General features: G+C 34.4%; 1 protein-coding gene across 1 annotated transcript; it reads left to right on the top strand.

Annotated features, from left to right (window-relative positions):
* The first annotated feature begins 1,468 nt into the window (after positions 1–1,468).
* On the top strand, positions 1,469–13,549 carry LOC148837571 (protein-lysine 6-oxidase). Its single transcript, XM_088910922.1, has 7 exons — positions 1,469–2,437; positions 2,613–2,721; positions 3,401–3,538; positions 6,459–6,615; positions 7,248–7,343; positions 7,515–7,630; positions 11,641–13,549. Exons 1-7 carry the CDS (start codon positions 1,729–1,731, stop codon positions 11,645–11,647), a joined length of 1,332 nt encoding a protein of 443 aa, XP_088767048.1. The 5' UTR covers positions 1,469–1,728; the 3' UTR covers positions 11,648–13,549.
* The last annotated feature ends 180 nt before the right edge of the window (positions 13,550–13,729 follow it).

Here is a 13,729-nt window from a genome sequence, read left to right as displayed (position 1 = left end):
AAACAATCGTTAGCATTGCTGTCTCGCAACACTTTAAAAGTGTTTTAAAAGTTCATTTCCTGGGGCGTGCATTTTTTTTTTAGTCTCCATGCTAGTGTGGCCATGGGTGCTACGGTTTCTGTCTTAAATCCATCAAACATATTGGTACTGTAGGTTAATTAGCTTCAAGGAACATTGGCCCTGGTATGACTATGGGTGTGAACGTGTTTGTCTGTGCTTGCTTTGCAATATCCCGCATTGCGCTCACTGTGTCCCTGAACTGGAGGAAGCAGTTAGAAAATGGGTAGATGTTTTTTGTTTAAAAATTGACAACAAATACCATTCTTATTCTTATTCCATAATTTAGTTTTATGTTTGCAGAACACCTTGTCATTTTGCTTCAAGTTACCTATATAGTCTCATATAGTCAAGAGAAAGAGAAGGCAGGCTAAGGAGGATATTTAATTTTTTTTTAAACCAACCTCTACATATGGAAGAAAGTACTATTTCGGAAGCATATTTTCACAGAGGATAATTAGGAAAAGTTTAAACCGATGTTTTACTGTTTCCGATTTCAGTTAGACATAAACAGCTCTTGTAAATTGTAGGAAATTATGCTACAACAAAACAAAAACAGAAAATAATGTGCAGATCTGAGTTTCATAAGAATATATTAGCTTTAGATTTTAGGGGTGTCTCTTCGATTAAGGAACATCCAATCCACTTATTTAATGTTAAAGTAAAAGTAAGTTACTTCTTTAAAAATGGGCTAGGTAAAGATATCACAGAAGAAAAGATATGCAGACTGTCTTTAACATTTCCTAAGTGGATTTTGCTATCTTTTGAAAAGAACCAAAATTTGACCAAAGTATTTAGTAACATGAAATGGGGAAATTGGAACTACAGTAACCCCATCTCAGTGTTTCTCTGTATCACTTGTTGGTTTTATTGTAAGAGATAATGATTTACTGTAAACCAATTTTAATGGAACATTTCTCATGACAAAATAAATGGAACCAATTCCTTATAAAATATATTTTGCATTTTGCATTTAAATTTTACACAGAATGCATTTTGCAGATATTGTGCTGAAAATGAAATCACACCACCTGCATCAAACATAGTATATGATAATATATATAATATGATAATATAAGATGGACAAATACTGTACGTAGAAGCTTGATAGCATGCAATTATATACAAAGCCCTTTATTGTCCTCTCAAGTAAACCTACTGTTAAAATCCAGCATTAAGGGACTTTCATGACTTGATGAAAGAGTCTGTCTAAAGCAGTATGATTTCTAAGATGCGGAAAAGAAGCTGACCTGGGTCGAATTGCTTTACATAGTCAAAGTGGAGTATCTGTCAGACCTCACGTTTCCAGTCCATTACGTGAACAAACAACAGACCCAGCCTGCCAGAAAGGCTTGTGTAACTTTGCAGCGGTGCCAGAAACTTTAAAAATCCAATCCCTCCTCCTGCCTTCACTCCAGACACCAGCAGGCGAGAAGAGGAGATCGCTTGGACAACTGTCTTTTTTTCCTCTTTTTCCCCCTCTTCATAGCATTGTCTACCAATGCAGTTGCCTGTAAGGACTGTTAATAGCTTTGTTTCTTCTATAGCACTGAAGTTTTTCTTTGCTCATCAACGTTGCAGATAATGCAGATTATTGTTTAGTTTTCATTTACAACAGGGATATATATTTGATTTTAATCAGGAAACTTATCAGTATTTTTTTCATACAAAATGAAAACACGTGGCTTTGACGCTGTAATTTATTTATGCATCCCCTTATTTTACTTGAGTTGCGTTTTACACATAGTTGAATGCCAACAGCAGCAGAACACAAGACCAGGGAACCCTCCACCTGCAGGTCTTTTTAGACAGAGAATTCAATGGGAAAATAACGGGAGAGTTTTCAGTTTACTAAGTCATGGAGCCGAATACCAGCCGCCAAGGCGAAGGGATCACAATACTAAGCCAGAAGAACCGAAACATATCATAATCATCAGTAACAACCAGACGACGGAGGTACAGAATTCAAGACCCGCAAACGTTCAGCAAAATTCTCAGTCTACAACTGCTGCACAAAGCCGACCAGGTGCGGGTCCTCGCTCTGGATATTGGTTTCAGGCGGGTGTTAACAGGCGTGGGAGACCAACTGGGGCATCCTCCGCAACACAGGAGAGACAAGCAAGACCCGGTCCTAATTCTGCAGGTGCCAGACAGTCCACAGCAGAGACCACGTCCGGTACAAGAAACGAAAATCGAACCGGACAAAATCCTCCTCCACTAAGCAATCTGAGACCCGAGGATGGGATGGTGGGGGATGATCCCTACAATCCTTATAAATCCACTGATGAGAATCCTTATTATAATTACTACGACACCTACGAAAGACAAAGACCAAATGGTGGACAAAGGCCAGGGTACGGTACAAGGTACTTCCAGTACGGTAAGTTTTGCTCTTACTCTGAAGTATTGTACTCCGCAAATGCTTAAAATATAACGCTTTGTATTACATAATGTTTAGAATATTTAGTAATTGACTTAATGTGTATACTTTAAAGTTCTAATTATTCTAATATTTTAGTTAGATTCCAGTCGTAAACTAAGTATCTAATCCGCAGGTCTTCCCGATTTGGTGCCAGATCCCTATTATATACAAGCTTCCACATATGTACAGAGAATGGCTATGTACAACCTAAGATGTGCCGCAGAGGAAAACTGCTTGGCAAGGTACAATCGGCAGGGAGCGCAGTTTGGGATAACACCGACTTTCTGTGATTGCATCATTTTTCCTTTTCTCATCATGAAAGCTAGTAATACTTTGTTTTAATACCCAACACCTTGAGTATTAGGGGGTTCTTGTTAAATTGTCACTTTTAATAAAAATTCTGGTATTTGTGGAAGGCAGCAACTTTCTTTTTCATTTGTCTTTTGTAAATGTCAAAAAGTCAAATGTTTGCCACGCCATAAGGGATCATAGTAACCTCCCCAAATTAGTGAAGGAAGTGAATTTGTATAATTTCATATATCTTACTTCTCTAATGTACACACAAGTACTGGGAAAGCATTATTTATCATTTTTGTTTCAGTTTTACATTTATAAATGCTTCATTTGACCTAACTTCATAATTGCTTTATACATTAATAAAGTATATTCAATAACACACGTTGATGTAAATTGAAATCTTTGTAAATTAAAACTAATTTATGTAAGCTATGGATCTTAACAATTTACAAAATTTACAATTAAATTTACAATGTATTAATTTTATATGCTTTCTAGAAAAACCAACAACACAATGGAACAAAACTATGACTCTCAATTCACCTTTATAAATCGATTTGTAAACTAATAACACAATACACTGAATTGTCAATTAAGAAAGTGTTCTGTACACTATATCAACAGCTCAGCCTACCGATCTGAAGTGAGAGATTATGATACGCGGATGCTACTGAGGTTTCCTCAGCGAGTGAAGAACCAAGGAACATCGGACTTCCTGCCAAGTAGACCGCGCTACTCGTGGGAATGGCACAGCTGTCACCAGTGAGTTTAATATATCTGGGCTTCTGATGTGACTTCACCAGTTTCAAGATAGTGCATTACTTTCTTTGGCAATTTCTCCCGCCAAATGGAATGCAAAACCAGATTAGAATAGCTGATTTAACCATTTTTTTTTGCTTGCTAAGTGCGGTCCCAACCAGTGAAACTGTATTTTTAATGACACATCAGTATTTCATGCAAAAAAGCCAAGAACCATACCAAGATGATCATACCGGCCTGAATATCTTATCCACAGTACTGGATAGCACAATTTGTTTAGTAAGATGTTTATCTGACACATATGTGATACATTGCCCTAGCAGGAACTTGCATAACAACATTGCTATGCTATGAAGCAAGCCACATACCTTAGACTCCCAGCTTCAGGAGTAAGGAATAAGCATTTCAGCTCGAAAGCAACTGAATGTTCTGTCATAGAATATGCTCTTCAGTCTAGGGCCCCAACTTCAAATTATTTTTGTTTCCAGAAAGAGTCCTTGAGGTTGGTAGTGTAGAGCCAAATCATGGCAATCCCTCATCATGCCAATGATGTTCTGCCTTAGGAAATGAACTGAAGTGTTGATTACTGGTTTTTGTGGATCAGCTACAATGGTAGCTGTTAAGGCCTGCCAGGGATGAACAGATCTTGTTACAATTTGGACAAACACACATGAGAACACCTGGGCTCCAGAGTACTTTCCTTTAGTTCTAAAATTTATTAAAATACATGTCAGGCTGCAGAACTAACAGGAACTGACAGGAAGAGGAAAAGGGCAACTGACTCTAAGAAAGGACACAATATTAACCAATACCACTATAGGAAAGAGAAAAAGAGAACAGTGATTGTTTCATACCTCTTAATTTTTATACTTCTTCTTAACTTTACTTCACCCCTGCTGAGTAGGTAAGTGTTAAGATGGGTAGTGTGGTTGGTATTGTGCATGTATGATACCAGGAAAATGTATAATAATGCACTATATATTCTTAATCAGTTATTTTTAATACATGGTAGGGCTCTGTCTAACAACAAAAGAGGACTGGAGTGCCAGTCTGAGATGCCCTATTTATTGAAAAATATGCAGGAATAGGTTTTATGTCTGCTGTTTTCCTCCTTTAAGGAATCAATAGGACTTTAAAAAAATTAACAAAATATAAAGACAGCCTTGCATGTCCCTGAGCTTCTTTTGTCTTTCAAACCTCCCTTTCCCCTAAATGATAATGATTAAAATTAAACTTTAATTAATTTTACCTTTTAAAAAATAATTATGAGCCAAGAGGTATCATGAAGCAATGAGTGATTTAGGTCTCTTGGGCCATTCATTCTCAAGACCAGCAAATGGACCTTTTAGAGAATTCTTTAATGTTAAGCATCTTACGTCATCAAGATGCAAAACTTTTTCCTATCCAGGCCAAATTCTAACATTAGTTACTGAAATAAAGCCATTAAGAGGAAATACATTTTCTTAGCCTAGTTTTTTTTAACTTCATTAAACTTTAGATAGATTCACACTGAAATATGGAAGACGTGCAAAAGAAATGATTTGGTTATTTCACAATATCTGAAACAGAGCAGTCTAAAAAGACTTTTAATTCTGTTTCACATATATGTAATCAAGTCAAGCAGCCACAGAAAACAATTAACCCTTATTAGTGAAATGCACTTCAGGTCATAATAATGGGGAATGGTCCATCTGTCTGTGGTTGCTTGCTTTGACCGAATGTAGAATTCAATTGAAGCATTTAAAAGTCTACAACTGTTAAAGAGTCATAACAAATAACTATCCTGTCTCCCATAATTCATAGTAACTTAGTTTCTTGGACACCCTGGTGGATATTAAAAAAGAGATCATCATACAGGCTAGGGTATGTGATAAGAGCAACACTTCCAAAATTATAGATCTTACTTCTGGACATGAACCATGATGCTGGCTGTGATTTGAATAGTGCTGTCCTTGTCCTAGAGTTTTCCTGCACTTGCTGGCATGTTCCTTCTGACCTCTCAGTTGTTTAACTGAGCCATTAACTAAACTAACCATTTGCATGATTTGACCTTTTTGTTCAGTTTTCAGTTCTGAAAATACTGGAAGTTTAAGACTACTTGTGAAATGTCTGAGGTAGCCTGAAGTTAACCTGAAAGCACTAAGTGATATATCTCCTGAGACATCCTCTTGGATTGAAGGGTTTGAATAGCTGAGTCATTTCAAAACAGAAGACTCCAACCAGGGTCCTGCAGATCTGCAAACCTTTATGTTTCATTTTAAAATATGAAAATAACAACTAATAACTAGGACTTGTTGAGGAAGTTAGTTCAGTTAAGGTTCCATTTAAATTACTGATAACACAGCTGAAACGAAAACAGCAGACACAGTGCCAATCCAGGAACAGGAAACCATTTTTTGGGACTTTCTTTGTATAGTACAAAGCGTTTTTAAAGTAAAGCTTTAGTTGCAGTGAGAATCTTGAAAACCAGAAAAAAAAATCAAACTACCCCTCAGAACAAGACACCCCTGTCACATAGAAGGTATCTGGATAAGAAATTGCAAAATATAATTGGATTCAAAGTTTTGTTATAAAGTGGAACTAGGATTCCTTAACTATGGTGAAAAAGTGTATGCATCACATTACTTGATTTTAACCAGTAAACTCAATTTTATCACAAGATTTCCTTTAAACTCATAAAAGGGAAGCTATCAACTTGTTAATTAAATGAGGATCATCTCCTCAGAATCCACCTTCTTTAGATTTCCATTCAAATCAGGCATTTATCACCAACCACACAGATGCTTCTCTGCCTGTACTAAAACATAACAGTATATTTTAACAGCCCTGCAACACAGTTTTAATGTCTTTCACTAGACACACCATTAAGTATATGAATGTATATATTGAAGTACACACAAATATTTTTTTTTTCACTTCACAGACATTATCACAGCATGGATGAATTCAGCCACTATGACTTGTTGGAGGCCAATTCACAGCGAAGAGTAGCTGAAGGTCACAAAGCTAGTTTTTGCCTTGAGGACAGCTCTTGTGACTACGGCTATTATAGACGCTATGCTTGTACATCACACACCCAGGTATGAACCCAATAACTTTATAATAATATTGCTTTCTTTTCCTTTTGCTTGGATTTCCCTAACACTACACTATCAAACTTTTAAAGTCTGACATGATGCATAGTATACATGCTCATAGTGGTGTCTTTATGAGTTTAACCATACAGTAAATAAAAATACTTAATGTTAAGACCCTTGAGGCCACCACATATGATACAGTAATTCCCAAACCACATAAAGTCATTTAGATGAAATCAATATTGGAAAATTGCAGTATACTTTTTAATTTAATTTTTAAAATTGTGCTTAATACTTCTTTATTATAACTGACCGTAATTGACATCCATTATTTAATTTAGTTGAAGGTTAAGATTCCTGTTTAGTCATGCTTAGATTGCCTGTTATTTCCACATCATAATTTCAGTTATTTTTTAATTAGATACTCTAAATTTATTGTGTAATTAAATGCCTCATCAGTAACAACGACAAAAGGTTATTCACCACATAAAGGTTAAAAATAATCTCTCAAATCTTCTGTCTAATTTTAACATTTGTGTACAGTATTATTTAACATACACAACATTTGATTATAAAGAAGCTTGATTTAATAGTTTTGGTCTAATATATATTGTTTTATTTTTTTTAACATGTAGGGCCTGAGTCCAGGATGTTATGATACATACAATGCTGATATTGACTGTCAATGGATTGACATTACTGATGTAAAGCCTGGAAATTACATTCTCAAGGTTTGTCACACTTGCATAAAAATGCCAAATAACTAAATATATTAAAATAAATATATATGCAATTTTTAAATGCTTACAGCAGGATTTCAGGACATTATAAATATGATACTACAGTATAAATTCTTACAGCTGTAATTGTAACTGTGGTTAATGTTTCTTTATCGATTGTAGGTCAGCGTGAATCCAAGCTATCAGGTTCCAGAGTCTGATTATACAAACAATATTGTAAGATGTGACATTCGCTATACGGGCCATTATGTCTATACTTCGGGCTGCAGACTTTCACCGTAAGTCATTTTATTTCATCCAAGTGCATTGCTTTTATTATTTTTTAATGAATTCATTGTTAGCAATAACAAGAAATGTCCATGTCAAATGTTTAAGAGAGAATACTAGTCGAATATTGTACTACACGAGATAAGTTAATAAATATGGCATTTAGGACATTTTTAAACCAAGTTTAACAATGCTATACTCCTAGCATGGTACTCAGAAATGAACTGCTGAGGTTGTAAGGGCTGTGAGATTGCACTATATGGCACATAGTATTTGTCTTACATGTTTAGTTTTTTCAAGCCTCTTCTGATTAATTGATTAATTGAGTGATAATAATCACCCGAAGTGCAAGCTACTGTACTTCTGATTTTATTAGTAAAAAATATTTCTATTCTATGTGGTAAATCTTCACACATACAAGAAAACTAGCACACATTTAAAAAATATATGATATAGAATGGTGGAGAAAACAGAAGAGGCATCAGTCTTTGGCTTCAGTCATTTTAAAAATGCGAGTACTTTGATATTACATGCTAACAATATTATTTTCTAAAATTTCATTGCTAGACGTTTTTCACTGTTTTTGAAAAAAACATAAAACATAAAGCTATAAATGCCATCTAAACTGTGTGGAAAAGCAATGAGAGAGGTCAACAGGCTGTTAGGATCTACAGTATAGTGAAAATGGTCACATTTAACTCATATAAGCGTTTTCTAGTTTGCTTAACGTTACAGTGACAATGATAAGCTCTGGCTCAATTAGCTACTGCAGCTCTGGTATGGACCTTTACCTTTTACCTAATTTGAGGATTTATTAAAGTATAAGATACAATGGTAAGACACCACAAAGAGTACAATTTTACAGATTGTGTACAATTCTGGTCAACAGATAAGTAAAAAGCATTGCTGTTGGAATTATGGCAAAGAAGGGCAAAAAGGTAAATTCCTGACCTTAAAGGCATACAGATGGGTAAAAGAAACTGAATATCCTCAGAGGACCCTTGATAGAAGTATTTAAAATCTTGGAAGGTTTTGACACTTAACCCAGAGAACAACTTCAAGACCAATAATGCAACAAGGTCCTGAGGACATCTGCGGAGCCAAGATGAGCATTTAGCGCTGAAAACTGGGCGGCATGTTTTTGCATGAAGAGCTGTGTCTAGAATAAATTGTCCATACATGTCATAACACCTATCTATAGATGCCTAACATATCTATAGATGTTTTCTGTGCAGATCCACTTCAAAGTGAATTCACAGGGATGAATAAGCTACTGGTATCCTCATGAGCAGAATGAGCTGAATCATCTGTATTTTCTTATTAGAAACTTGCTGCGATTCATGTTAAGAATCATTTAGAATTACTATCAAATATTTCCAAAAATCTGAACCATACCCAGTGCATTCACTTATGTAATAATGATTTTAACAAACAAATAAATAACTAAACAATACCTAGTTATTAGATTTTCATTATGAAATGAACTGTGAATTGCATATTGTGGATGTGATGCATCATACACAGTGAAATATTAAGCAAATCATAACATCTGCTTTTACAAAATTATTTTTTATCCCTTTAGTTCACCTTTTAGACTGTTTGGAAACCTACATGCTATAGTGTAGTCAGCATTAGCACCTCTACTGGACACAAAAATAGAATCTCTCTTTGCCCTCTCAAACATTATATCGCTTCAATTATTCACAAACGTTTTTTGTTGTCACAGTTTTAACCCATGATTAAATGCCACTAGGAGTTTAAATGTAATATAGTAACTCACTATTTTCAATTTTTTTAAGTTAATTTTTAGGCATAGGTGTGATGAATGCTGACCCCTGAACCACAGACCTTAGCCTTGAATCAGCATATCGTTCGATTTAATAGCACGCGTTTCGACGAACTGTCACTGTTAGCTTGCGGAACCCCTCCAGGCTCCTAAGATGTCACTTTTTGTGGAATCCTGATCAGTCCCAAAAACCAGTCCTTCACAGAGAAAGATCTTGAGCTACTCAAGTAGAACAACTCTTCAGTCTTCTACTCCACTGAAAGAACTGGAACAGACGAATTCCTGACGAACTCCCAAATTCTCCTTTTCTCTTCCTTGCAAAATAAGAATTCATTACACTCATTCCCAGGAAACTCTGGGACACTCAATTGGGCTTTCACAAACTGGATGGGAGTGGACTTTACTTAGGACTGCTGTTTGGCTACTGATATTAAAACACAGGAGTTAAACACTCCTGTCCTATTTAAACTCTAATGTAGAATACAACTAACACTCTTCCTCCCTGACCTGTAGGAGCATTGACACAGCCCCCTACCCTCTGCACCTGATTGCTGTTATTGTGACTGCTGCTGCTCCTGAGGAAAGTCCCAATTAAGCACGGGGCCAATCAGCTGATCCCTTTCCTGCTTGTGGAATTCCATTCCACAGGAGTCCAATCAGTCAATCAAAGCAGTATGTTCAATTTACAGCAGTGAAGGAAGAGGCTTTAATTAAGCCTCAGCTTGCTCCATCACAATGGGCGTAGCCTTTAATTATTTTTACTACATCCAGAGTTGACTTTCACATTCTTACAAAAGTAAATAAATCAAATTTCACTTCCATTATCACTGTTTAGAGTTTTTCAGTAATATCCTTTTTAAAGTAAGTTAATATTATAAATTAGCAAGGAGGTTACAGTAATTCCAATATTTTTCTGAGAATTTGTATATAACTGACATTTTAATTATTGTTTCCAATTGCCATTATAATATTCATGACCTCATAAGTATTCACTTTTCTTGTGAATAGGTGAAATGTGTTGAAGCATTGGAAAATTCCTGAATTGCCATATTAGAGTTGGGAAATATTTAATTAATATAAAGTAAAACTTGCTTTAAAAATATTCAGATAATTAGTCCCACAAAATCCTGTCTCTTTGCTTATAAACCTATATAAAACAGTTTACTTTTGCAAAATAATTCTTTTTTGGAGTAATGAACAAACTTTTGGCAAGATGGCAAGAAAATGGCAAAAATGTGGCTACAAGAATTGAGTTCAAATTCCAGATTCAATTACATTTTGCTTTGCCAAGCTAGTGTCTGGGAGCAATCAAGGACAAAAGAGGCCCCTCCACAAAAAAAGAAAAACAGTTACATTTGCCATTAAAATATGTACAGTAACTGTATGACTTACAAAAAATATTGTACAAAAAAAATACTGGTGTATTTTTCGATACTGAGTGAAGAAGCACTGTTGAATTTGTATTGTTTTAAATATAATTTCCAAAGAATGCTTAAGAATGTTAAAAATAGTATACTTGAAATATGGGAACAGAATGCAGTAATGTGATATTAAGATTGTTCCTTAAACTGTAAGGTGATTGCAATTTTTCTTTTAATAAATTACAGTTAGTCAAGCCATTTAAATTTTGGATCCACTGCAATCTATTGATGAATGAACTTGCATTTCACTTGACTGAAGGACACAGCCTTGCATTGAATACAAGCTGACATCTTATTCTCCCAAGTGCTTATAGTGACTTCTGATCCTCCAGGACAGCTACAGGAGACAAAGAACTCGAGATGTCAAATGAAACATAATAATAAGAAATCAGTTGGGATTGTTTAAAGTTACCAAGTTGTAGATGTCCTTAATGTGTATAAACCCAGTAAGATAATTAGATGTGCCTCTACATAAAATTCAGCAGACAATTTCTAATGGTCCACTGGGAAGATAATGAATTCATACAACCTTCAGCAATCCTCATTTTTTTAGATCCATGTTTGGTTGGGTTTTCTACCCTAAATACTGAAAAAGTCGAGAATAAAATATATGCAGGTTTAAACAACTTGGAAATACAAATACTTTGTGACTTTGTATTGTACTACCATTTTAGAAAAGAATGGTAATACAATGGGTTTGTGTAAATAAATATTTAATGTCCCTAGTGCTCTTGTGACAAAGTTGATACTGATATTACCCCTTCAATGATAATCTGTACAATTTGTATAACTAATCTTTTTTTTTTCTTTTCAGGTACTAACGAAATGGCTGATTCTCTACCAAAGAATAAATAGGAAAATCTGAAGGCAATCTGTCAGAAGAAAGTCTGAAAGAATGCCTTTACCAAAGCCATGATATAAGTGTTATTAAGTAATACAAGGACTGCTATGAATACTGAAGAGTAAGAAAATGAAGAAAACCACAGCTGTTAAACGTGTGGCAAATACAATTTAAGAAACGTATGCGCTCTTTAAAAAACATTTAACTATACTTTTAAAAATTATCCACAAGTAATTAACCTTTGCTACCTGATCTCTTGAATTCCAGAACAGCACATTTTTACTATCTGTTCAGAGTTTAAAAATGGATAGCAAGCAAACACAATCTCATTTAGGAAATAGTAGAAAAAGTAAAACAATATAAAAGTATTTGTAAGGACATTATATATGCATTAAACATAGTTTATTCTTCATAATCTACCCAATTGTTTCTTACACAGAAAATCTGTTTTGTTAAACACATTCCACATTCCAAACATTTTGGAATATAAGATGTCAATTGTCTTGTTTACATGCTGAGTATTCTGAATATCACAGTATTTCAAAATGGGAATTGGTATTTTCAATACCTTTGTTTACAAGAATGTCAAAATGGTTAATTCAGATATAATAAATACTTACTATGTAGGGGAGTGCAATGATAAAACCATTCCTCATTCAAAACCAAAAATTAAAAATACTTCTTGATAGCACTGAATTGCTGAAGAAATACTAATTTTACAATATTATTGCATGTTGGCATGGACACCCCTCTTTCCATTTTTAAATACTACAACAACTAGCATTCCAACAGTAACCCAAATCTAAAATCTAAAATCATGTTTGTGATACTCCTATTTGGAATATCATTCACATGGCACGGAATACCTATTCAGAATACAAACTGGAATCCTACTTGCATGCAAATGCAGTAAACTACAGTGTCATATTTCTTACAAACTATCAAGCTCAGTGCATAAATCAATGCATATTTACAATAGCTTAATGTGACTTTAAATGTTTCACAGGGATAGAAAAAGGTGAAGTGGCTCAAATACAATCAAAATACAGTACTAAAGGATCTTGAATTTACTAAATGGAGACAAAATTACTGTATGCAAATATCTCCAAACATAAAATTGTTTTTTATGCAAATAATGAAAGCTAAAAATGTCTAGAACGTTTCTCAATTTGTGCATTTCTTGCCTTTTCAAGTTAAGCTGCCTTAAACTGTCTGTCTAGTCTAACAGCCTTAATCTGTTTTTCTTATTTTGGCATGCATGGTCAATATTTATTTATAACTGATTTATTTTCCTATTCAGTGGGGCACAAAACCACTTAAATAGTGCTATATGACCACTTTACTTTTGATCTGAAACTGCGAGCAGTAATAACGCTTTGTTCAGCACAATTCTAATCCTTGTTAACATGAACTGCCAGTACATAATGTATGAAAAGACATAAAATACTATTAGAAGTTCTAGTAGGAAAAAATGTAACACACAATAAGAGTACCAACAATTTCGATACAGTATTTGCTTCCAAGAGGGTGCTTTGTAGTGTGTAGTGTGCACACCAACAAGAGATTTACTTGGAGTCTTATAAAATTTCAAAACTCACTATTGAATAGAAACTGGTGCTGATTATAATGAAGAATATTTGGCTCTTGTAAATTGTGTGTAGAGCTGATGCTGTACATACTAATAATTTAATGCCACTAAATGGCATTTAAAATAATTTCTCATTTGCATGTGAAGTTATCGAATATTTTAATATTTTCGCATTGCTTTTAACACTTGTATGAACTTTACAAATAGTAAGCTTTGTACTTAGTTGCACTAGTATTACAATACATTCCTTTATCTCCTAATAAAAATACTTGAATAAACTGTTTTAAACTTTCAGTTGACTTTCTCATTTCTAATGGACATAAATGTCTCATGAGTTTAACTTTTTTTACAATAACACCCAGGAAATCATGTCAAAAGACATCAAAAGCAATTCAGACTCATTTTAATCTCTCAATGAACAAGATTTGCATTGTATATGTAGATTATCTGTCACAATGAAAACACGTTTGAGTA

This window comes from Atractosteus spatula, chromosome 3 (assembly GCF_055471065.1).
Source record: "Atractosteus spatula isolate fAtrSpa1 chromosome 3, fAtrSpa1.hap1, whole genome shotgun sequence".
Classification (NCBI taxonomy): domain Eukaryota; kingdom Metazoa; phylum Chordata; class Actinopteri; order Semionotiformes; family Lepisosteidae; genus Atractosteus; species Atractosteus spatula.
This window is presented reverse-complemented; position numbering and strand designations above follow the sequence as displayed.